Here is a 27,580-nt window from a genome sequence, read left to right as displayed (position 1 = left end):
AAGGCTTTACGCTAGATATTGGAACATGGCTGTGAGGATTTGATTGCATCCAGCCACAAGTGAAACTTACTGAGTCAAAATTCTTCACAGCGGTGGTGATAGGAACCAGACGTTTGAAGCGTTTGATGTGTCTAAAAGCTCTCTCACTTTCTGCTACTACATGAAGTGGTTATGAATACGGATATTTTGTCAGATTTATGACTTTTACCATCATCAAGATTACATGTAAAAACTCACTTGCACGCTCAATCATGGTTTTGAATAGCAAATAAAATGTCCGTCTCTGCGTTGTAGACACTTTTGGTTCCTATCACCACCACTGTAAAGAAAATATAAGCTGGTAAGCTTCTCTATAAATGAACCATTTTACATCAAACCACTCTGAGTGGCTTTGGTCAAGTCTCATTGTCTAAATCTAGCAGAAATTGTGAAAAGCCGGTGGACTTCTCCTTTAACGCCTCAGCAGAGAGCAGCCTACAGAGGGCGCCGTGTGTGTGTGTGTGTGTGTGTGTGTGTGTGTGTGTATGTATGTATGTGTGTGTGTGTGTGTATGTATGTGTGTATGTGTGTGTGTATGTATGTGTGTTAGAGTGAATGGGCGCGGCTACGACCGTCCAGTGAGTGTCTTTTTCTCTGCAGTCGCTGGTTCACCAGAGAGACTTTATCCCTCAGTTTCAAGAGATTCCGCGTTTGCGAAAGCGTATCTTACTGCGTACTCCATTCCCCGCGGTCCACTCTCGGTAAGAAAACAATAAGAAGTCCATTAAGTTTATTTTAAAGTGATTTAAACGTTAAATGGACGGTGAGAAAGGCTGTAACCGGAGCCGTCAGCTGGTTTGTTTACGTTGGTCTGGAAGCTAACAGGCTAATTCACAACCAGCGCAGCGTCTCGTGAGGCTAACTGAGCTAGCATAGGTAGCATAACGTTAGCGTGTGCTGTGCCTGCGAGCCGTTTTTACCAAAATTTGGGTATTTTTTGTTTTAAAATCTAAACTTTTTTGCTTCAGACGATAATGTAGCTGTTAACTGTCACAGCTTGTGTTGAATGTCAGTGGCATGAACTCGAAGTAGGTCTGTTCTGCGTTAGCTTGCGTTAATTTAAATCAGCTGACATGGTTTGGAAATGATTGACCAGCAGGAACTACAGCTGATATTTTCAAGATCGAACTGTCTTTCAGCAAGACGATTATCACTAGACATGTAGGATTAGCTAATTTCTGAGTAATTCAGTCACTGAGATGTGAACAGAGTCATTCAGAGAGGTTTGATCTGAAATGGTTGATTGTAGAGACTCTGATTTCTTTACAGTGGTGCTGATAGGAACCAGGGGTCACAATGTCCGCAACACAAATATAGACATTTTATCTACTGTCCAAAACCACTAGTGAACCCACACGAGTCTTCTGAGTGTTTATATGCAATCTTGATGATGGTAAAATAATCATGAAGCTGAAAACATAAGTTCTCTTTGGGGACTATTTTGTCTTAAGACGCCCTGCACGTAGCCCGCCGCCATGAACGGATTAAATTAAATGGATTAAAATACATTTTAAGGCAAAACTTCATCACAAAGCTGTCGCAAAACAGGGTCTCAGACATCAGGCAGTGAATTCATAACCGTTTCATGTAGTAACTTTCTGTGAGGGAGCTTTTAGAGGTGGACGTCTGGTTCCTATCACCACCACTGTGAACAATTCTGACTCTGTAAGTTTATCTAGAACGGAGCATTTCACACCAAACCACTGTGAATGACTTTGTTTACATCTCAACAACTTAATTATGTAGTTATTATTTAATTATGTAGTATTTTTTTGAGAAATCGGTGGCGTACCCCTTTAACCCTTATGTACTACCTTTTAATGTATATTCTAAAGGGCAAAGGATTGATATAATAAAGGATATACATATGTGTGTATATATATGTGTGTGTGTGTGTGTGTGTATGAGATTCAGCATACATACTAGAAATGTACAATAAATCAGAATCATATTAGTATTGGCAGATAATTGCTTTAAAATGTATTTTTTAAAGCATAAGACTTTGGAAGGCCTGTTAGTCCCCAAAGAAAAACATCTTTAGCTTTTCCACTACTTTACATTTTTCAACATTCCATATAAAAAAACTCATGTTGGTTCACGTCATTTTGAATGGTAAATAAAATGGCTGTGTTTGTGTTACAGACATTGTGACCCCCTGGTTCCATTCACCAGCACAGTAAAATAATTGATAAGTTTCTCTACAGTAACCCATTTCACATCAAGCCATCCTGGATGACTTGTTTACATCTCAAATTTATATACAGAAATTTTGAAAATGAAATGTTATTCTTCTTTAAAAGACATTAGCAGTACAGATGTTTACATTTGACTGATATTTCAAACCAATATTTGATGACGTATTTATTTTACTCTGAATGAGGAGAACGTTCAGGAGATGCTGTGCGGCTGTGCTAAAATATGTTCATTTTGTTCATTTTACTGCATCTACAAATAAATGCACTGGATTTCAGCATCAGCCCACAGTTCCCACATTGGTGCAATTTTGGAGGGTCGAAAAGTGGGCTGTATAAGGTTTTATATGAGTTCAGGTTTTTGTACTGTTTATGGCTCAGTTGCACTATTTAATAAGATCACACACGACTTTATGATAAAATTTAATTTGTCTGAGCCAAACCAGTCACTGAGTGCGTTTACATACACCTAATAATCCGATAACTGCAGAAAATCAGATTTTGTCAGTAATCCGATCAACACGTTTACATGCACTTGTGTAATCACATGATGGGGAACTCCGGGTCTACGTGAGTCAGACAGTAATCGGATTTCTGCTTTGCAACCAGACAATAAACTCACAGAAGGAGACGTGAACGTAATGTAAAACTCAAACTTCATGCTGCGGCTTTTTTTTAAAAACATCACACCACTTTATCTGAAAATATGAACTTACATCATGTAGAAGATGAAGAATATTTAAATCCTTCATTTCGTCAAGCATGTAGTTTCAGCGTGTTTTGTTGCGTCTCACGGCGACGCTGCTCGCTTATTTCCGGTCTGTTTTCACACAAGCGCAGACTGAGAAATCCGAAAGAAATCAGAGTAAGAGTCACATGCACTGAGAAATCTGATTACTGAGCTAAAGTCCAGCTCTCTTAATCAGATTTTTTAATCAGATTTCTAGACCTTACTGCAGTCTCAGAAATCAGAGTTTGCTGTTTACATGACCATTTGAATAATCAGATAACTGCAGAAATCTGATTACTGAGCTAAAGTCCAGCTCTCTTTATCGGATTTCTTAATCAGATTTCTAGACTTTACTCCGATCTAAGAAATCAGAGTTTGCTGTTTACATGACCATTTGAATAATCAGATAACTGCAGAAATCTGATTATGATCTGATTATTGAGTGCATGTAAACACACTGTGTGTTGTATATCATTAGAGCTCTATGGAATCCAAACCTTATTAACACATAAAATTAACCAAACTGAATTGAATCTTGACCTCACAATAAAAAAATCACACCGAACCTGAAAATATGTGTTGCTGCACTGCTAGTATATTAAGTCGGGGGGCTTTTTGAAGCTTTGAGGGTCTGATTTTACTGCCTTCTGTAAAATGTTCTACATTGCTGAAGACAGGTGGGCTGTTTTCGCCTCTACAAAGGAAACTGTACTACTGTGGGGAAATGATCTTGTGTGCTAGCCTCCCCAAATCATGTCGTGGTTTGGTTTTCAGTGCAGTAGAAACAGGAAATCATGGAGAACAAGGGAGGGGAGGGGCAGCATGCCTTTAGCTCAGCCACATAACAGTCTATAGACAAATAGCTGCTTGTTTGGTAATAGAGAAGTCATGTGAGTTGGACTCAGTGTGGTCAGTGAGTTCTGTCTCATAGCTGGCTTTGAAGGTTGTATTGGATTGTTTAGTAGTAGTAGTAAGTCAACACAACTGGACGTGGTGTATAATATAGAATTATTTTCCAGGTTTGATCCAGTCTCAAGATGTTCCACACCTGCGGTCCCAATGAGGCGATGGTGGTCTCAGGTAAGAGCAAGTCACGTCTCAGAGTAACTACACTGTAACAGGTATTTATAAGTATGCAATGACACTACGTAGAACATTCCCTTAAGTGTAACAGGTAGGCATTTATAAGTGTGTAACAAATGACACAACATACAATATTCCCATAAGTATTTATTCTTTATAAATAACTTTCCTTAAATGTTGGGTTTGAGTGTAACCACTAAAACTGTGGTTATAGTAATATAGCTGTCAAAATGTAATAAATTATTAATGCCTCTAATTTTAATGCCATTTCATAGTTTAACCCTTTGAACCATCCATAGTAGCGCAAGCTGAAGCCGAGCTGCTCTGATTGAATCCGTGAATGTAGCCCTTTTGTTCAAATACTTGCTTTTAAGTCACTTTTAAAACGAATCTTCAGCAACTTCAGCAGGCTACAGATAAATTGATGAGCAAAAACAAGCAAAGTGGAAAGCTCCAGTTACTTTCGAGAGCCTGAGTTCACACAAAATGATATTATTGAGTTATTATAGTAATAAATACATTCTGAAGCATCTTATTTAGTTCTCTAATATAGCTAGAACAAAATTTCTGGCTTTGTGAAAAAAATCTTACTTTAGGGTCAAATTTGTGCCGATACGACAAATGTGATTAAATGTGATTGCACAAATGAATGTGACGGAACATGATTAGTTACTTTATTTGCTTGACAGACCTAATTTAAAACAAAAAAATGAGAAATATGTACAATGTCGTTTTGCGTAGCTCTGGGTTATTGTTCTTTAGGTCAGCTGGTAGCCAAAGAACCAGAACAGGATCACCTTTTATGCCAACGTAATGAAGTAACATTAAAGGTTCTGCATTTTTAATTTTTTATTTGTATTCCTAATGATATAAAATATTTGCTCGTTGTGATATTAGGATACTGTTACTTTAAAAATTACTATATTCGAATCGCAGAAATGAAGAAAACTGTCAATTTCAATCGTTTGGCCCCAGCTTGTTTTCTAGTAGGACTAAATGTTAAAAGAAAAAAGAACATTATCTCAAAACTGACCATAAAGATCCTAAATGAAGCTTTTGTAAATTGCAAAAAACAGATAAAACCACGCCTGTTGAGTCACCTTTGAATTCTTGCCGTAGGAAATTAACAGCAAAACTCTTTATTAGGAAACATTGAACATCATAGTGTGTAACATCAGTCTGCAGTGTCAACACAGTGTATAACATCGTCATTAGTTGACGATGTGTGTTGGTATTTAAGATAAAGAGGCATGGAAAACAGTCCAGTAAGTTCGTCAAATGATGCTTATGGTTCGACAGTGCATGTGGAGCTCAGTAATTGTTTAATTTTGATTAATATTAAAGAAATTCAGTTCAGTTTTTTGGATTTTGTGCATTTATATTGTAAATGATCAAATTTGGATTTTCTGTCATTTATTAAGAAATAGAATTTAACATGATAAGTAATAAAAAATAATTTTTAATGTTTTTGTTTTGATCTATTTGAAAAAAATTAAGATTTGTGTTCAGGCAAGCTCAGAGAACATAGGTGGTTTGCAAATTCCTTTCCTCTAGAATGGACGTGGACCGACCCACAGACAACATATCTGTTAACACACTTTTCACGAAGCAGCAGCCGTATCGCGCCAAGAGAGATATGCAGCAGTTAAACCTAAATTTCTGTTTTCTAGTAGGTTAATAATGCTCTTGTGTGTAGACTATAAACAGAAAGGGCAGTATTTAGTGTACTCTCAGTGCACACATCCACTTGAAATTTACACATTTAACATCTTTTGGCTTCAAACTTAAACATACAAACAAAAAAGTGCGTATTCATAAACATAAACAGCAAAAATGACGCCCAAGGTACGAAATGATTAGCTTTTTGCAGCACTGTGGTTCAGTTTTGGCCCACTTCTCTTGGCAAACTGCCATTAATTCTCCAAGGGTCCCAAAAATATACATGTATTTTTTAATATATATATTGATCACACTTAAACAAGATCTTCAAGGGTTCTTAAGTAAAGAAAAGAGTTCTGTATAGAACCATGAACACTCATAGAACCCTTTGTGTGATTAAAGGGCTCTTTGCATTGTTACAGAGTTCTTCAGATTAATGGATAGTGTGTTTTGCATGGTTCTACATAGAACCTTGTTGAAAAGCGTTCTATATAGCACCAAAAAGGGTTCTTCTATTGTTACAGGCTTGACATTTTACCAATAGAAGAACCCTTTTTGGTGCTATATAGAACCCTTTTCAAAAAGGCCCTATATAGAACCATCTACAGCACATTCTCCATCAATCTGAAGAACTCTTTTAACAATGCAAAGTAATCACACAAAGGGTTTTTGGGTCTTTGAGTGTTCATGGTTCTATAGAGAACCATTTTCTTTACTAAAGAACCCTTGAAGAACCATCATTTTTATTATATGAGTGAAAATACAAAGTCAAAAGATGTTATGCCTGTAAATTTCATGGATTTATGTACTGGAAGTATATTTAAGCAATACAACACGAGAGGGAGTGTGTTATCACGATATAACATCACGGCTGTGATTTGGTCGCCGTAGATCGTCACAGCCGTGATGTTATTGGCGATAACACACTCCTCGAGTGTTCCACTGCTTTTATACAACAGTTAAATAAATGAAGTAATAAATTAATAAACTGGGCCGTGAACGCGGCGTTTAATATGTTTAATGTTCGCAGTTCCTTCACCAAATTATAGTTCCTTAACAAGCAGCTTGTTGCTACGTCAGAGTAACGAACTCCGCCCATTCGCTGCTCAGCCGACAGTTCGTTCTCCAGCTCCACACAGACCGGCCAGTTTGGGAATTTAGTGTCGTCTCATCTTCAGAGTCTGACCAAATCAGCTGTCGGTCAAATGTGATCTTAAAAGTCTCCATTTTCTGTTTGTGACAAAGTAAGAAGTAAAAACATTCAAATGGCTTGAGCGTCTCCTACAGCTGTCAAAGTCATTGCTTAGCAACGGCATCTCAGCGGAGTGATACAGTGTTTGTGAAAAGAACGTGATGTTATGGTGAAATAACAGCTTCTCAACCAATCAGCTTGCGTGGCCGGAACTAACTGTTGCATAATAAATAACAAAACCAAAAATGTCTGAATCTATGTTTCCTCTCACTGTACAGGTATAAAATGTGTCCTGTGAGTAACTCCTACTGTCCATTAAATGGCTGATGGGTTTTGCCAACATTCTTCTTCAGTGTAAACTGAGCTGTCCTAATCTTGGGTCATGAATAAGGCTGATATGTTTTGTTCCGCCCACACAGCTTCAACAAATCTCGCGGTCTCTCTGTGTGTTGGATTAGACTCTTGAGTTCAGAGTGGTTCACTCATTAACTCAATCACTGTTCTCTACTTAGCGTTTGCTAGAAAGTGAACTGGTTGGACAGTGATGACGAAACAGCTGAGAATGCAAACCACGCCACAACATGCCGGACACACAAAATAGTGCACCATCATTGACGTGCCATTTTTAGAGTCCTGATGAAGCACTGTTTTATACATATTTTGGGATTTATTTTGCACATGCTTTGTGGATACGGATGGATTTTTTGGTTTTTGCCACTCCCAGCATGGAATTGTTGTTGTGATAGTGCACCATTTGTCTAAAAATCCACATATTAGTAAGTAAAAATGATTTATATAGCACTTTTCACAGACATAAGTCACAAAGTGCTTTACAGTAACATTACACAACGTAAAAAAACCCAACAAAAATGCTCATTAAAAAAGGGAACCTGATGCAGATAGATTACCCAAACGCCTGTGTAAAAACATACGTCTTTAGCTGCTCTTTAAAGGATTCTGCAGAGTCAGCAGACCTTAAAGGAGTGGGCATAGCGCTGCACGGTTTAGGCGCCATGACCTCAATGCTTGATCACCAAGTGGATACGTGGAACAGACAGTAAACGTAGCTTATTTGACCTAAGACAGGTCGGCAACATGTGGCTCTTAATGGTCTGTTGTGGATCCACAGCAGAATTAGATTCTTAGGTAAAAATAAAATAATCCTCCTTTGCAGTAAAATAAAGCTCTGCTGATCATTCAAACACAGTTTTAACAATAAATGGTCTTAAACACTGGAGTTAATGTAGAACTGCTGATTCACCCTTTAACCCTGAATATTGGCGCGCAGCAATCACCATAGCAATGCACACAACAATCTCGGCAAGGTAGTAGCTAACGAAAAATCAGAGAGGAAATTTTAAGATGAACATTGATAATTTGGAGACGAATGGACTTTAATCTGCAACGAGAAACTATCAAACGCTGAAAAGTCGCAAGTTTATCATTTGTCAGCTTATTGTTCGAATTCTCCTGTTCCACCGTAGATGGTACGTTCTGGCACCTCAGGCACCATTTAGGGTGGAACGGGAAAATTTGAACAAGAAGCTGGCGAACGAGAAGCTGATTTAAGCCTCATAAAAAGTCAAACATTAAGACATTTTACAAGAAACTATTCTACTTCTGAGGAAAAGTTTCCTGCCAGAGATGCAAGAAAAGCAGCTATAGCTGAGATAAAGCAGAGCAAAGTAAATCTGCATTTTCGTTTAGATTTTCAGCCTATACTAACACATCAGCGCACACTGAGACACATTTACAGCCAAGGTGGTAAAACGAACATTAAATGTTTTGGCTCTCAAGGTGTTTCTTTTTTTTTTTGTTGAAAGGACAAAATGGCACAGTTCAGTTGTGACCCCTGACCTAGGAGAACGAATTGATAAATGAGGGTGAAGTAGATCAGCCACATATGCAGGAGCTTGACTGTGCTGTAGGTAGGAGTAAGAATTTTAAACTGGACGCTACTGGAAGCCAGTGAAGAGATGATAGCAAAGAGGTTGTAGACCTAGTAAGTAGTCTTGCAGCAAAATTCTGAATGGCCTGCAGACGATTAAGGGAAGACATACCAATGAAGGAGAAAAGAGAATTACAATAGTCAATACAAGCCAAAATCATCTCTCATCTCAGAGCATCTCTAGCTCTGCATTTGAAACTACAGTTCTCAGTTTACTAATATTTCTTAAGTTGGGAAAAAACAAGATCTGGTCAGCTGCTTAACATGGGTGTGGAATGACGAGCATTGATCAGATAGATCCCCTAAGTTACGCAAGCTGGAGTGGGCGGCAGAGGAAGGAAGACCAAAACTTTGTTCAGTCATGTGGGTAACCTGTTCTGGAGTAGCAGTCAAAGCCTCTGTCTTATCCTCATTGAGCTGTAGGGGGAATGGAACGGCCAAAAAAACACCCCCAAGTGACTCGGGGAGGACGTCTGGTTCCATTGACTTACATTAAAGTAAAGTAGGTTTTTTCCTTCTCCTGTAAAGTTACCATTTTGGAGATGCAAGGTTTTCTTCCGTCAACAGCGATATAGTTGTTTTTAAATGAGCTGAACTGAGTTCTGTTAAAGTGATCCTGAAAGGGAACCAACTGCAGATGACCTCAGTTTTGTTTTGTGTTCACAACGTAAGTGAACTATAAAGAGGACTCACACCACTTCTTGTTCAGACCACAACTCCATTAGAACTCAGACCCCTTTCACAGCACTCATGTCGTGTGCAGTGCTCGCAAAGTGGGCAGCGTTCTCCAATAAATTTGAGAGGAACTACCAGACCCACCTGCTGCTCTCCTATTGGCCACACTGAAACTATAGGCCGAAGTGCATTGCGCAAAATTAGAAAAATGACCCTGTTGGTCTGCCACGGTGGGTTCAGTTTTCAGCTGTGCTCGTCACTGAGCTCCACCCGGCGAAATCCGCATCTGCAATGAAATAGTGTGTTTGAGAGCATTCAGTCTAAAAGCAGCTTAAAACTCTGCACAGTGGGCCCAGCATGAACCTTTAATCATGCAGGCTCGCATCTTATCGCTTTAATATGTCAGTGCGACTGTCTTGTCGCAGATCACGGGCAGGCTTTATCCTGAGTGCAATCTTATAAATGATCCTTGGTCTGTTTTTACCTGCTAAAGTAAAGAAGACTGTGGCTGTAAGACTCAAGGTCTTCACCATAGAGCAAAGCAAAAGCGGATTGGGGCCGTTTTGTTTTCACAATACACAAATCAATCAAACTTCAAAATAAACTACAAACGAACCGAACTGAGACCTCGAGAGGTGGTCTCAGTTCGGTTCGTTTTTTGGGCCGTTTAGAGGGGTCTGGGTTCATTTGGCGTGTTCACAAATGCACAGAAAACCATGACTCAGAGGTCTGAGTCCACTTCAGACAGTAAAATGGCCCTTGGACAATCTAGTGTTCATGTAAACTCATTATAAATTTGGTAACTGTTATGATTAGAATTCCCAGCTGATGGATTTAGATGAGTCATGCTTCTGGGTAGGGGTGGGTGATATCACAATATTTTCCACTATCCACTTTCCATCACATAAGGTGTTTTGGCAAAAGTGTTGGCAAAAATCTCATTCAATCCAGTGAGAAGCTGTTGTGCTCAACACTTTTTGTGAAAATGATTACAATTAAACCTCTTCAAGTCCTTGAGACCACCAGTGGTTCCAAAACGCACTTCGTCATGTTCTTCATAACTTTCATATTTCATAAGCTACATTCAGAAGGTGGGGGTCATATGAGAGCTGGAACTGTCTTTTTTCTAGTCAAATAGATGGGTGATGTAATTTTAAACCCTTAAAATAAAAGAAGCTGAACTCAGTTTTTTTGTCTACTGAAAGTCGACCCATTTTTCCACAAATCTGGGCTATAAACTATAAACAGACGGCGTCTCTTCAGTGATCTGCTCTGTAAAAATGATTTTTATAAAAAATACAAAGAGCGTCTAAGATTTTTGGCTTTCAGCAGTAAATTGTAAGAATATAGCAATATGTGTGATAATAAAATGTTCTGTTAAATTAAGGGGAGCTTTTAAAAAAAATAAATAATAAAAATTGACATTTATTTCATGCAGTTACTGAATAATTTGCCTTATGATTTGGTCATGTAAATTCAGATGGACAAACCAAAATATACTTTGAAGAATAAGAGGTTAAACTGCTATATTACTGAGCTGGGCTGTTATTGCAGCTAACCAGGTTGGAGGCGATAGTGACAAATTAGCTAATGTTAGCATGTTGTGCACCACAGTTTCTCATGAGGTTGCGTGAGAATGTCCTCAGGAGGAGCACGGATAAGTTGATTGTGTGTCACACTTTGTGTTGAATTTATACAATTGTTGTTTTTCTCATGTTTATTTTGTCTTAGCTGTTTATGATTTACTGATTTTGGGCATATCATAGTAATCGTGAGAAAATGGCACATCACTTTTATTCCTGTTTACCTTCCTTTCTTCCGCGGCCTTTAAGCAATACTGGAGTCTAATTTGTTCTTTTTCCTCTCTTCTCAGGCTGTGGGCGCTCTCCTCCCCTCATGATTTCAGGTGGAAGAGTGTTTGTCCTTCCTTGCATTCAGCAGATTCAAAGGTATTCGTCCTTATGTTAATTCTGTCTTCCAGCCTGTTTCAGCCTGAATGTGAATTACTTGATGCTTATACACAGTCAGTGTAGTACTGACACTGATTCTGAACGGGAAGTAGTCCTGGCAAGCCAAGAATTGAAGTGATACTTCAGCAACAATTACATAATGTTTCTCCCTTACCTCAAATGTAGTCAATCAGCCAAGGTGTCTGAAGTGTCTGTAGGTTTCTTTTTAGTTTTGCGCTGGAGCTACAAGGCTAATATAGCTAACAAATAATGGAAGCTTGTACCCACCAATTAGCAGTGTGCAAACTGCATGCCTAAATCATAACACAGTTGCCTCAAACCAAGCTGTGTTGTTAAGCAGTCTCTAATACACTTCTTCTTGTGGTTTCTGACACTGTGACACAACTTACATCACTGGATCATTTTCATTCTCTCTCTTTCTCTTTTAGGATATCTCTGAATACTCTAACTCTGAATGTGAAGAGTGATAAAGTCTACACCAGACATGGAGTCCCCATCTCAGTGACTGGCATCGCACAGGTCAGCAGTATAGATTAGTGCTGTCGGGTGGTTTCTAATATTAAATTAAAACTTTCCCCTTGTTGGTTTGTCAGATATTCAAATGAAGACAAATTGTAAATACAATATTTTTCTTGATGGGAAGAAAATAAGTAGGATAAGTAACTGGAGTAAATGTTAATATGTTAAATTAAAGGCTGATTTGTGATGTGAACATGCACCGGTGCTATGAACAGACGTGACTGTCAACATACATATACATATTACACAACAGTTAGTTCGGCCACACAAGCTGATTGGTTGAGAAGCGTTCTAACCGTGCTGTTATTTCACCATAACATCACGTTCTTTTCACAAACACTGTATCACTCCGCTGAGATGCCGTTGCTAAGCAATGACTTTGACAGCTGTAGGAGACGCTCGAGCCATTTGAACGTTTTTACTTCTTACTTTGTCACAAACAGAAAATGGAGACTTTTAAGATCACATTTGACCGACAGCTGATTTGGTCCGACTCTGAAGATGAGACTACACTAAATTCCCAAACTGGTCTGTGTGGAGCTGGAGAACGAACTGCCGGCTGTGCAGCGAATGAGCGGAGTTCGTTACTCTGACGCAGCAACAAGCTGCTTGTTAAGGAACTATAATCTGGCTGAAGGAACTGCGAACATTAAAACATATTAAATGCCGCGTTCACGGCCCAGTTTATTAATTTATTACTTTATTTATTTAGCTGTCGTATTAAAGCAATAGAACACTCGAGGTTGTGTGTTATCACGTATAATATCATGGCTGTGATTATCTATGGCGACCAAATCACAGCCGTGATGTTATTTCGCGATAACACACTCCCTCTCGTGTTCTATTGCTTATTTTACATGTCCACTGAGGGGCCAGCGTCCAAACTAGAATGCAGAAAACAAAAAGGAAAGTCTCTAATTTTTCCTCTCTGTCTCCAAGAATTAATACTCACTTCACTGATTTTGTAATATTTTGATGATGGTATTTATGTTTGCCTTCTGTCAAATCTCAGAGCTGAACCTCAAACTGCTCAGTGATTTTGCGCTAGTTCTGGTTCAGGTCCAGTATTATCTGCATCTCATATCCCGAACCCTACTGGAGGGCCAATCAGCATTCACTTAACCCACTGCTTATCACTAGCTTACTAAACACGTGCGTGTTTATAAGCATACTGCACCTTAAAGTGTCCACATTTGGAGTGTTTACTTGTCGTGAAAAGTCTGCTATCTGAGTATGGCTGCAACAAATATTTGATAGAAATTTGGTTCTATTTGGAAGTTCTATTGGAAAACGGCAAAGTAATTGGAATAACTGGTACTTTTATTCAAGATAAGGGAAACACATGTCTATCCTAATTCTTATAGAATGTTTGAGATGATATTCGATAAAGTTATTTAAAAAATGAAAATATTTTTTACCAGTTCTGCATCTAAACATTCTTCCTTTGAGAACTTTTATCACTATAAGCATTATTCACTTTAAATTTGCTATAGCTAAGTCACTATAAAGCTGTCAGATGTTTGCAAAAATGCTCATACATTATAAAATTAAAAGCCAAAATAGATAATTGACTGCAAAATGCTGTAAAACCCTGCCTCTCTTAGTTATTATTGCTCCGTCTGTCAAACTTAGCTCAGGCTACCGGTTAGCATCTGTAACACTTATACTAACAGACTAAAAAGTTCAGTTGCACCAAGGAAAATTTAAAACTACACAGAGGAGAACATCTGAAACATTTTTGGGCAAAAATAAGCTGGCTTTACAGTTTCGGAGCAGACGGACATCTTTGAGAGCTGACAAAATATGAATGTTGTCCAATTTAAAGCGAACAAAAACATGGTTTCTAGAACCATGTATACATTAACCTTTTCAACTCCTTGAGACCACCGGTGGTTCCAAAGCACACTTCGTCATGTTCTTCATAACTTTCATATTTCATAAGCTACATTCAAAAGGTGGGGGTCGTATGAGAGCTGTAACTCTTCTTTCAGTCAAATAGATGGGTGATGTAATTTTAAACCCTTATAATAAAAGAAGCTGAGCTCAGTTTTTTTTTCTACTGAAAGTCGACCCATTTTTTCACAAATCTGGGCTATAAACTATAAACAGACGGCGTCTCTTCAGTGATCTGCTCTGTAAACATTACCTTTATAAAACAATACAGAGAGCGCCTACGATTTTTGGCTTTCAGCAGTAAATTGTAAGCATATAGCAATATGTGTGATCATAAACACATTTTCTGTTAATTTGAGGGGAGCTTTTACCCAAAAAATAAATAGATAAAATAAAAAATTACATTTATTTCATGCAGTTACTGAATAATTTGCCTTACGATGTGGTCATGTAAATTCAGATGGACAAACCAAAATGTACCCTGGTCAATAAGAGGTTAATCAAACCAGGGAAATCACGTGGCCATTCAAAGGTTAAAGCAGCAGATTTTCGTGTATATTAAGGAGGAGGTTTTAGCCACGGAAGCTACCCTTTCAGAAGAGCTAATGCTAAGGTTAACACTGAAGCTATTATATGCTGTTATAAGCTGAGGAGGAATCCTCATCTTTTACACTAGAGCCTTCAACAAACTTTAATGATACATATACAAACATATACAAATCTTTGCATACAGAGTTTTAACAAAATGTGAGCGCTGCACAGTTCTGCTTAATCTGATTTAAAAAAGCGAACTAGTTGACTGATCTTGACATTTTTCTGTAACATTAATAAAACATCATTTTTAAATGGTTTTAGTGACTACGATAACCCAGAAAAGTTTGAAGTCGGTACAGTTCGGCCCGTTCTTAGCTTTGTGATTGAGCTGTGAGTTTGGTCTTCCACACAGTTTAGTCCAAAACTGTTTCAGCTTCAGAAATGGAATAAAAACAGCTCCACCCTCCAGATGATCAGAATAGTGAGTCCGTGTTTCTCAGTAACACCTGTCCACCACCTGTCCACTCCAGAGTAGTTTACCGCCACCGCCGTTCTCACTGCAGGTTTGTTTTGTCGAGCTTTTCATTTCCTTGACGTAGTAGGTAGCATTTAGATACGATAGTGATTGGCTGAGAGGTGTGTCAGTCATAGTTTTGCAAACATCCAAAGGTTTCTTTGTTTATGGACAGTAGTGCGGTGTTCTGGCGTTCTTCCATGTGTTTGGTAGCCTGGGAGCTGCTGCAGATAGCATGCATGCAGATATTCTCTGGATAAACAGAGAAGCACATTCAGTGGCCGACTGTTACAGCTGCGCTGTGTTAAAGAGGCTGTGTGAGATCTTTCTTACCCACTGCTATACAGCTCTACAGCGAGTCTCCTTACTGCAGAGACAGTACTGATCTCCTGCTGTCTGAACTGAGCTGAACCACATCACTATATCACCTCTCCTGTTAATACACACTGCAATATATCATAACCTGCTGCTGTAATGACACTTGCACTGTAATATTGCTGCAACTCCTAGATAGACTACCTCGTACCACTTAGTACCTGCTATCATGTAAATACAACAAATCTCTCAACAAATATGCTATGTAAATATGCAAATAGATATACTTTATTTCTATTCTTATACTTGCGTCTATTTTATTTTTCTGTTTTTTATTTTCTGCTTAGTACATGTAAGTTTATGTGAAATTATATGTCTTGCTACTGAAACACTGCAATTTCCCTTTGGGATCAATAAAGTTTTACCTATCTATCTATCTGTCCATCTGTCCATCTATCTGTCTATCTATCAAACATTCGAATGGACATGTACGCATACATGTATTATACATACACACCTTCCCTCTGTATGTGACTGGTGGGATTGGTTGATGTCCCCTGCAGGTGAAGATCCAGGGCCAGAATAAGGAGATGTTGGCCACAGCCTGTCAGATGTTCATGGGCAAATCAGAAGCTGAGATTTCTCAGATTGCCCTGGAGACGCTGGAGGGCCACCAGAGAGCCATCATCGCTCACCTGACTGTGGAGGTACAAACAAACACCCACACATTGCGCAGGAACGTGGAACAACATGCTGTGGAATGAGAATCAGGAAATACCACTGTGACGCTTCTGTCGCCTACAGATGCAAACTGTAAACTGTCAGACACTGACATCTATGGATGGGACAGTTACTGGTTTTAATGAAAAACAGTGGTGGACATGACTATCACACTTTTTAGATTTTAATAATTCTGAAAAACGTATGATTGGTGTGATTTTATGATGAGTCTTTTATGAAGTCACAGTGAAAGTAAATATCTGCCGCAGGCAACAACATGTTGTTGCTGTCAGAGCAAAATCTCCTATCTCTAAAAAAGTAAGTAGAGAAGCAAAAAACATTCTTAACTTTCAGTTTAAGTTAATCTAACAAGATATTATTCTAATAATTGTATAATTCCATTTATCATGAAATTTCGACTCAGTAGCCACGTTTACATGCAGCCCGATAATCTGTTAATAATCTGGCTAATAGCTCAATCGGAATAGAATACGTCCATGTAAACACCTCAAATGGATTAGTCTAGTTTGATTTAGGCCATTCGGGAATACAATTTCTACCTGATTGAACGAGGTGGGTAATCCGGTAAATCATCTGTTAAATGGAAGAATAATATCCGTGTAAACGCCTGTATCTGATTACATTCCCTATCGGAAAGTTTAAGTCCGTTCTGATCATGTTTGTCGCGTCACAGTGAAAGTTTATACCGTTCAACATGGCGGAGCAGAAACCGGTCTGCAGAGGAGACGAAGTTTATGCTCTGGTCTTTAAAAGACGGCGGTGGGACGGACGTCCAGCTCATGTGTCTCAGAACACGACGTCTTCCTCTCGGCCTTCTTTAATAAGGACATGTGAAGGACGTTTTCCTGAGTCTGACATCATTTTAAAGCAATTAAAAACACAAGCACTGCTCACTGCTGCTCATCTCACTCTGACTGGACTCACGTGATGTTCGTTGTCATGGTAACGTCTGCACTAAGTTGTACTTTATGTATGCGTATAATTTTGGATCTGATTACTTGTAGTGTGCATATAAATGGAGATTTTCCATCAAATTGTTGAGTAGAATGAACACCTCAGTCTTAATCTATAATCAGAATGTATTTAATCGGATTGTCAAAAATGTTGTAATGTAAACACAGCCAGTGTGAAGGTCAGCTGGCGTTTTCAAATGGGAGGGGCACAACACAGTGCAGGCTTGATTCTGCAAACGTTGAATGACGAGTGTTGGGGTGATGGAAAGCCAAAATTGAACCTGTTCTGTGGTGATAGCCATTTAAATAAATATATTTCAGTTTTGTCATGTTAATATTTGCTTTTAAACTTCGTGGTCTGAAATTGGCGAAGTCTGACACCTCTTTCCCTAATCGTATATATTTTTATGCAGATGTTTTTTATTTGGGTTGGAAAACTTATCTGATTCAAACAGCATCGAACTGTATGTTTTGTATTGTACGTGTATGTATGTTTGTATGTTACTAGACTTTTATGGCATTTAGACATGAGCAGCTCAGAGCATTTAAAGAAGCTTAACTCTTCTATCTGTTACAGTTAACCCTGCCTATGGGGTAAGTTGAAAGCCCTCGTGCTGCTTTCAGCTCTTCCTCAAGTTTTTAATGATACAGTGTAAACAGCAAAAACTGTGGTAGTTGTGGTTAATGAAACTGATGATATTTTCATACCATCCTGTTAGGATTGGGCCATATCTCGGTACTTTATCATTATCGTGATTAAGTTATGTCACAGTACGCTTTTCTGAGCATATCCTGGATACTGTTAGTACTTAAAGAACACTTACTGACTGCGTGTTCCATTAAAAAGTGAGCATAATTAGGTCAATTTTATTGAATTAGTGCAGCACAGTGTGTGAAACATTAAATAAAAATCATTGTAGTTGTAGGTTTATTATTATTTTATTTTTTTTATTAATATGTGGGACTATAGGTTCTAATTTGTCTCTTTCAACTTATTAAAGAAAAAAACATAAATATTGTGATTTATATCGTGTATCGTGAAAATGTCCTAAAGTATTGTGATGCAATATTTTTGCCATATCGCCCACCCCTACGTCCCATTCCTCCTTGTATCCCATTCTTGATAATTTGTATAGATCCAGCTTGTAATCATCAACTCCTAATGTTACTTTCTACACAATTTCTATTTTCCTGAAGGAGATCTATCAGGACCGTAAGAAGTTTTCAGAGCAAGTGTTCAAGGTGGCTTCTTCTGACCTGGTCAACATGGGCATTGGAGTGGTCAGCTACACACTGAAGGATGTTCATGATGACCAGGTGACTGGGCTCAACACACACATACAGAAATACACTTTCTCACCTATTAACGTTTACTGAGCTAACTCCATGTTTTGCCCCTCTGTAAGGACTACCTCAACTCTCTGGGTAAAGCTCGTACCGCTCAGGTTCAGAGAGACGCTCGTATCGGAGAGGCACAGTACAAGAGAGACGCAGTCATCAGGGTAAGACTTCTCATTACCCCTTTATTATGAATACCATGTCTATGAACATATGAACACATTCACATGTTATAATGGACTCATAAGGCATTATAGAAATGGCTTTGAATAGTTATAAGAATGTATTACAGTTATCTTTATTCTAGCCTGTGATGTGCTTAGAAATTCAAATTAAGTTTTTGGGTTATAAGATCTGTTGATAATGATCTAAACCCCTAATAAACCCCTAATGACAAGTATATAAGCTCTACTACTACAAGCTCGCAAAGACAGGTGACAGTACATTAAAAACTATAGCCTCCCGCCATGTTTTTCACTTGTGATTTATGAATAATTGAACTTATTACCGACATGTTCTACTTCACGTGCTGTGCTTCTGGTTTTAAACCGACCTTGGCAGAAAAAGAGTGTTTGAGAGAAACCCATTGTTTATTGCAATGTCAGTATACAGTATTAAAGTGTAAGTGTGCTCTCATTTTTGGCAAATATGAAGTTCTCAAGCTATTTTCTAAACCACCCTCCCCCCAAAAAGCTTGCTTTTATTGTCTGCATTGTGTGTATATATATATATATATATATGTATGTATGTAAGATAAAATATGAATTTACACTCTGGCTTTTTTGCTATGTGTGTCTGTGTTTAGGAGGCTCATGCCACGCAGGCGAAAGTGTCTGCACAGTATGTGAATGAGATTGAGATGGCGAAGGCCCAGAGAGACTTTGAGCTGAAGAAGGCTGCCTACGACATAGAGGTCAACACCAAGAAGGCTGAATCTGAGATGGCCTATCAGCTTCAGGTACGGGAGTTGTGTGACAGCCCCAGGAACAAATATACGCGTTTCATTCATGAAATCTGGAATAGTAAACTGAAAAAAGTGATGCATTGAATTTATGTCAAATGTGTACGATGAAAAAAGAAATATTACAGCACAGTTATTGCCAGAAGTAATATTCATGTGAAAATAATGTACACATTTTAAGCAAGCAAATACAGCTCATGACTTTTTTTACAGTGATGAAGCTGGAGGATGACATGGTTAATGTTCCCTCTTCCCTGTTCTTTTGCGTTAGGTGGCTAAGACAAAGCAGCGGATTGAGGAGGAGAAGATGCAGGTGAAGGTGGTGGAGCGCACTCAGCAGATTACACTGCAGGAACAGGAAATCGCACGCAAGGAGAAAGAACTGGAGGCCAAGATCAAGAAACCAGCTGAGGCCGAGAGATACCGGCTGGAGAAACTCGCCGAGGCTGAACGGTAACTTGTAACCACAGCACGTAAATGGTCTTCAGTGATGAAGGGTTTTCTCAGACCCACTATCCCTATATATATATATATATATATATATATATATATATATATATATATATATATATATATATATATATATATATATATATTTACATATATATATATATATATTTACATTTTTGCAATTTCCAAAATATTTTATGTTGTTATTTTGTATTGCTTATTTCTTTTTTTATCTAAACCATACCTGCCATATGGAATGCCTAATCAAGTGAAATAGACACCTGAGATAAGTTTGGATATTTATATATATTATAATACCACCCGACCGGATGTTCCCCCATGTATATTTTAGACGTGTTTGAAACACTGGATATATTCACATTACAGGGGTGAGCAGAGGGTACAAATCTGCTTTTTTGGAAGAGCTGTGTGGACCCAAGAATCTGATCTTTCCAAATGTGCTCCTAGATCAAATAAGTGTCTGATACACGGCCATGTGACCATAATTGAAAGAGTCAGATAAAAAATTTGTACACATTTTCCTTCCATATCATGACGTATTTGCGACTGAGGGTCTCTGAGCTAACTTTCTGTCGATAAAAGATGAGGGTGGGGGGGTGAAGAATGATGTTATTGGTTAATTGCTTTTCCTCTCCTGATGTTTTAGAAGCGATTTTGAATATTATGAGAAATTGAACTGCTCAGAGTAGTTTGGTGTGAAATGCGCCGTTCTAGAGAAACTTACTGAGGCAGAAATGTTCACATTGTTGCTGCTAGGAACCAGAAGTCAAGTTTAATGCCTCTGAAAGCTCCCTTGAGGACAGTTAATGCATGAAATGGTTATGAATACACTGTCTGAGACATTGTTTCACGACAGATTTGAGATGGTTTTGGTTTAGAACTTGTCTACAAGCCTCATCATCATCAACATCACATATGAAAACTCAGACACGTTAAGGTTCACTGGTCATTTTGGATAATAAATAATTGGCTATGTTTGTGTTGTAGACATGGTGACTCCTGGTTCCTATCAGCACCACTGTAAAGAAATCTGACTTGGTTTCCCTACATTTGATTGTATTGCATCAAACCCATCTTTACTGACTGTTTACATACATGTCAGTAGCAGGTTAAACTTGATATTATGCATATGATATGAGTCACTAACAAACACAAATGTGAACCATTAAGGCAGAAAGAAAAACACAAAATTGATGAATTGAAGAAAAGGCTTGTAATATGAATGTAATATGACATGCAGTTGGCCTGTAACACCTCCCCTCTTCCTCGCCTGACAGGCTGCAGTTGATCATGGAGGCTGAAGCTGAGGCAGAGTCTATTAGAGTGAGTAAATTGCCTTGCTTTTTCCTTCTGTGCTGTATCTTTAGGAATCATAAAGGACATTAGAGGTTATAAATTGATTTTCTCTCTCTCTCTCGCTCTCGTTCTCTCTGTCAGATGAAGGGAGAGGCAGAGGCATTTGCTATGGAAGCTAAGGGTCGTGCCGAGGCCGAGCAGATGGCCAAGAAGGCTGAGGCTTTCAAGCAGTATAAGGAAGGCGCCATGGTTGACATGCTGCTGGAGAAACTGCCTCTGGTCAGCCATCCCATCGTGAAGATAACCATAATAAATCAACCAGTCAATCGTTTCTGCCTAATTATGCCATCGGTGGATTGTTTTTTTAAATGCCTGATGTTTGTTTTCTCTTCAAGATGGCAGAAGAGATCACCAAGCCCCTCTCTGCAGCCCAGAAGATCACCATGGTGTCCAGTGGAGGCTCGGAGGTGGGAGCAGCCAAGCTGACTGGGGAGGTTCTGGATATTATGAGCCGCCTGCCTCTAACTGTGGAGAAACTGACTGGAGTCAACATCTCTCAGGTAATTACACAAAAATTATGTATTAACAGGTGAAATTATCTAGTAAATATCTATTATTTCTCATTTTGAAATCATTGTCAGAACATTATTAAATAATATTTGTTGGCAGATAGTTTTTGCTTGTTTTCAACATTGCTTATCTAGAAAAAGGCTGAATAATCTTAGAATATTCATACAAATATTATACATGTTGACTACATTTACCTTGTTTTCTTTTGCCAATGTATCATTTTTCACAGTGCATAAAAACATTAATGTACAGGTTCCACCTTTTGTTTTCATAGTGAAAAGAAGGCAGATTTGCAGTTTTTCTCCCTCTTATCTCAAACATAGTTGTTCAGCCAAGACAGGTTTGGTGTGTGAAGTTTGATTCTTTAGTCTTGTACTGGAGCTACGAGGCTCATGTTTCTAACAATTAAATAAAGCTTAATTTCTCCACCAATTAGCATCATGAAAACTGCATGTCCAAATGGTCACACTTGCTTCACACTGCAAAAAAAAGATATCTTGTCAAGTGAAATGATCTTAAATCTAGTCAATATATCTAATATTTCTCATATTGAGATTGTTGTAAACTTATTATAAGATTGTTTTTATTTCTAGGCATTTTTGCTTGTTTTAAGTCCATTTGTCAAGTAAAATAATCTCACAATATTGGCAGATAATTTTGCTTGTTCTAAGAAATAATGTTTGAAACAAGCAAAATTATCTTCCAGCATACTGAGATCATTTTACTTGATAAAATGACTTAAAAAGAGTAAAATGTCTTAACAATAAGTAATATAACCTTAAATAATCCTACAACCATCTCAGAATTAGATGTATTAACTAGATTTAAGATACTTTCACTTGACAAGGTAACATTTTTACAGTGCAGACCGTGTTGAGTTGTTAAATAATCTCAAATAGATTTAGACTTATTACTTCTGACACTTTGATCTACTGTTCCAAAAAAAATGGTAGACAAATTTCAGTCATCAAAATGTCTGCTAATGCTGCTGTTTACCAAGACAAGTTACTTTTGTCCGTTTTCATAGCCTCAGCTTATTACGTGTATTTGCCGTAGGTGGAAAATTTGAAAAAAAAAAAAATTATTAGTTTTTATATTAGTTTTATTTTTTTTTTGCCAAAGATTTTCCAGCATGAGTGCAAATTTTACAACAAAAGTGACACCAGCAATCAGTGAGCATCTCTAAAATATAGATGTGTGTATTTGGCCGTGGGATAGAAATTTGACACGCCATAATTTTGAAATACGGGCATTTTTAAATATTGTGGTATACCTTAATATTGGTTTCAAAGCTTTACTTGTAATTATAATTCCCATCATTTTCTTTTATGATTTCAGAGCAAGGGGATGCAAACCTTTGCACTCGACTGTAGTCGTTACTGTGTTTTTGCAGTGAGTAAATATAAAAAAGTGAAATAAATATTTAACCTCATTCTGTGTTCGCAGGTTTCCTCCACTCGCATGGGCTGAACAAGACACTGACCGAACTGGAGAGGTGGGGAACACGCATACTGAATGTAGTCTCCCCCGATTATATCTCTATGCATATTTAAATTGCTGTTCTTTTTCTAGAATCTCATGGTAATTAAGGGCTTTATGGTGAGCTTTTGTAGTCGTCCGTTGTTTTATGACATTTTGTACGTTTGTCAGCAGGACTTTTCTTTTATATATACAGAGTTTTTCTTTGCTCTCTTGTTTAGTCACTCTATTGTTCAGGTGATGTCTGTTAGCTGGGTTAGGGGTTCTGTGTTACGCATGTCTGTTGTCTGTGCGTGAGATTTGAATTGTTTTTGTTCGTATATTGTACTTGTGAAAGCGTTCAGTTACTGATAGTTATGTTATATATGAAGTGCATTTTAGACTCGAGCCTTACTAACTGTGCCACCAAAGCTACTGTTTGTGTACAATTCTACCTTTGGCCATACAAACGTAAATACTTGTTTAACTTGTTTGTCTAGCGGAAGACTAACGGACGAAACAGATGCAGCTGATGTTCTGTAACAAAGCCGTCTGAGGCAGAAACTTATCAGTATATAACTGAGGAAGTTCCAAAGTGGAACGTCACCTGAACACACTCACTTTTCATCACGTCCACCGTATGTGGGCCGTATCATCTGTTTGGAGTCTTCAATAGGAGCAGTGGTCAAAGCCCAGCTGTGAGTTTCCTATACTTACACTGGTTATGAGAAGAAGTGAGGGGAGCAAACTGGTTAAACAGGCATTCAAATTTGTGTAGCCTGATGTGAATGAAAATCCAGTAAGAAATGTGATTGATTGCCTTTGCTGTATTTATACTGTCCTCTCTCGCCTCGTGAGCTGTTCTCACTTAGAATGCACCAGAGAGACCGTGGGTCGTACCTTACGGTCATGTGCAAAAGTTTGAACACGTTTCATTCATTTTCTAAGTGACTCTCGGCAGAGAACACACCTAAATATGTCATTTTTCTGCAAAGCGAAGTGCACAGTTTCTGTTTATTTGCTAAGTTTGACATATTGGGAAAAATAAAATGTGAAATATATAAAACTTTTGCCTAGGCCATGTTTTTTTTCTCCCCAATATTTTAAACTTAGCAAATAAACAGTGATTGTGTATTTAAATGTGCAGACATGTCTTCTCTGTAGAGGACGTGTTCACTTGTTTTCACTTAGAAAATCAACTAAATGTCATTTGACCAGCGCTGACCAAACCCAAGTTTGGTAAACTGGCATACGACTGTACATCAATACTGTGCAAAGGTTTTAGGCTGCCACAAAAAATGTTCTATATAACATTAGAATAAATACAAATAAACATAAATACAGTAAATTGTAGATTCTGTTGTTTTTGAAAGTCATTAGAACGTTTGGTTGCTGACTTCATGCTGCACTTCAGCCGCCGTATAGATTTGTTCAGTTTCATCAGCAGCGCCTGATTTAATTGATTGTTTGATTAGATAAACTAGCTGCTGGATGGTGACTGTAAACACTGGACTAACTCCAGGAGAAACATCTGTTTATTTGGGTTTTTTGAGCAAGGGCCCAGATAAATAGCTTTACTCGTCATTTTCTTAGATGTCTGAGATGTCTAAGAAAACCTCGTATCTCCAAAATGGTAGCTTTATGGGAGAAGCAAAAAACACACTTTACTTTTAATGTAAGTCAATGGAACCAGAGTTTTTTCCAAGTCATTTTGGGTCATTTGAGTCACTGTGCAGGTTTCAGGCTCCTGAGAAAATTATAGTTAAAGCTGCTTATGTGGGCAATAAGTATTTATTTGCTCAGAAAAACACTAATATTACAGTAAACACAAATAACATTAATACAGTTGGTAGCGATTTGGCATGTCAGTGTTCGTTTAACCATTTCCAAACATCTCATAGCAGCCCAGTATTGTAATCATCATCCTAGTTTTTGAATAATTAATGCTTTGTTAAAGTAAACGAGCTGTGCTAGCTCAAACTAGCTCACAAGGTATGAACAACTTACAAAAAAAAAAAAATTACTGTATTTGTTTATTTGCATTTGCACTTTCTGCACACTTTCTGCAGAGATAAATGGTTTGAAATATTGTGCTTTGGTGCCTCAGACTTTTGCACAGTACTGTATGTGTGTATATACCGCTGTTGTAACAAAACCTTCTGTCTTATATCTAAATTTAGCTTTACAGAAAAAGGGAATAATGTTACCTTTTTGATGGAAGTCTGGACCCGTCCAGGACCCGTCCAGCTTCTTTTGCTCTTACCTATAACTCAAGAATAACTCTGATGGCACTGTAGCTCTGAATAATAAGCCGCTCTGCTGGTTTCCATTGGCTCATTTGTTATGAAACATTTACTTACACTTATTCTAAAGGGCAGCTGGTGGTTTTAGGTAGTGTATTAAAAAAAACTAAAGTTTGATATGGCAGCAACAAAATGTCTATAAACCTCAGTGGCCAGTAACAAACTGGTGGAATCAAAGCAGAACAATTGAATGTGATGTCCAAAAGTGAACCACTTGTTTGGTAGTGATAGCGGAGGTGGAAGGAAGTATGTGAAGTGGAGGAGGGAAACGAGTGCAGAGAAAGGGTGCGGTTTCGTGTTGACCACAAAGTTTGTTAAATCTAGGTCAGTCACTGATGTGGTGCCACTCGTGAGACTCAGCTTGAGGGGGTTGTACTGAAGTAGGTTGTTTTTAGTAGGTGTGAAGGGAAAGAGGTGTGAGCGCTGTGCGTTTGTTCATCTGTTACACTGTGTGCTGCTGTAATTGGCTACCTGCTCATTAGAGCTTCACCGTACATCATTTTGTTAGTTGGTGTCTTAGTATTAGACTCTTTTAGGGTATCAGCAATAATGAGATCACGGATTTGGATCAATGTTGACTCCAAATTACTGTCTAATGAAGTTTATCGCTGCTGTCGGAACAAAACCTCGTACCTCCAAAATGGTAACTTTACAGGAGAAGCAAAAAACCTACTTTACTTTTAATGTAAGTCAATGGAACCAGAATTTTTTCTTAGTCATTTTGGGCCGTTTCTTTTGGCCCATTCATCATGAAATTTACACACAATATAAAGGACAACAGGCATTTTCAGATTATGCCACAAACTGAAAAATGGCAAAAATGGAGATACGAGGTTTTGTTCCGACAGCAGCGAAATACTTTGCTCAGCTCTTCTTTGACAAATCAACATGTGAAAACTTCATTCTTGCATTTAAATACTGTGGCAGATGTTTTTCTTTATGAACTAGATGACATTCAAAACTCTGTGACCGATTTACAGTAGCAGGTGAATGTAATGTTATTGGGCCATTACAGTGCTGTTCCAGATTCCATTCCTAACGAAGCCGCCTGCTCACCAGGTAGAAATGGTGCCATCTTGTGGGATAATGAGGAAATGCATTTTGGTAATCTAATGAGTCTAATGATGGTCTTAGGATATGTTCAAAAAATATTCAAAAATTCTAGGCCTGCATGTTCCGATACTAATTTTAAACCCAAAATATCGCAATATTTATACTGTAGCAATTTTTTTCCACCACTAGAAGTTATACAGGGAGATTCACTCGAAAGAGGCCCTGAATATTTTGTAATAACTCTCGCTAAGATGAAGCAATCTGAACGAAACAACGTGCAATCTTCTCATCAGGATGGTGGTGTACAGTATTGAGCAGTGCGTCTTCATGGTGTGAACCTATAGCGTCACCAGTTGTTTAAGCGATGTCAGAGTGAATTTAGGAAGGAATATGGTGTTCGTGACGAACCCTCAAAGAGTGGTATTCAGAAGATGGTCCGGAAAACTGGAAACGACGGGATCACTGATCCCTTCTCATGGCGGAGGCCGTCCGAAAATGTCGGAGAACACAATAGATGACGTGCAGCAGCGTCTCGTACAGGAGACTGGGAGGTCTTACTCAACATGTCAGAGAGCTGCAAAAAGGGCAGAATTGCATGGAGCGCCACGTCTGGCAGAGAACGGAGATCACTTACAGCATCGCATGTAATGCAGTCGATTACACAGACGTCAAGGGTTGTGGCGTTTTTTTTGGTTCAGATTGCTTCATCCTAACGGGAGATACAACAGATTATTTGGGGCCTCTTTTGAGTGAATCTCCCTGTATTTATATGATATTTTACTTTTGACCACATCGTGCATCTGTGCTAATGATAATAATACCTCATGCATGCCTAGTTTATGCCTTCGCTTATCACCAAGTGCCTGAAACCCAGTTTATCCAGTGCTGCATGCTGATTTCGACTGACATTTCCAGCTCTGCCATTTTGTACCTCAGCTGTAGAGAAACTTCTCTGCAGTTCCACCAGTCGCTCACACAGTAGCGTTTGGATCAGTAAAACCTTTTTCATGTCTCTTATTTATATTTTTAATTTTTCTGTTGTTTTTGCATATCGGACTGAACGCTTGCCATGTTCACACAGATGTGGGACGATATTTAGGCAAATAATATGATTGTAGAAATGTGCATTATTTAAAAATGAATAAATAAAATAAATAAACCAATTCCTCAGTT

The 27,580-nt window shown here is 38.2% G+C and overlaps 1 protein-coding gene across 1 annotated transcript; it reads left to right on the top strand.

Moving 5' to 3' along the window:
- Nucleotides 1-556: 556 nt before the first annotated feature.
- On the top strand, nt 557-27,580 carry flot1b (flotillin 1b). The gene is made up of 13 exons (XM_036594703.1): nt 557-740; nt 3,981-4,041; nt 11,392-11,467; nt 11,917-12,007; nt 15,827-15,970; nt 18,155-18,274; nt 18,364-18,459; nt 19,101-19,253; nt 19,528-19,709; nt 21,005-21,050; nt 21,165-21,302; nt 21,419-21,583; nt 23,040-27,580. Exons 2-13 carry the CDS (start codon nt 3,999-4,001, stop codon nt 23,061-23,063), a joined length of 1,278 nt encoding a protein of 425 aa, XP_036450596.1. The 5' UTR covers nt 557-740; nt 3,981-3,998; the 3' UTR covers nt 23,064-27,580.

The sequence above is a fragment of the Colossoma macropomum genome, unplaced genomic scaffold (assembly GCF_904425465.1).
Source record: "Colossoma macropomum unplaced genomic scaffold, Colossoma_macropomum, whole genome shotgun sequence".
Lineage (NCBI taxonomy): Eukaryota > Metazoa > Chordata > Actinopteri > Characiformes > Serrasalmidae > Colossoma > Colossoma macropomum.
Note: the sequence above shows the minus strand (reverse complement) of the source record. Positions and strands in the feature narration are given on the sequence as shown.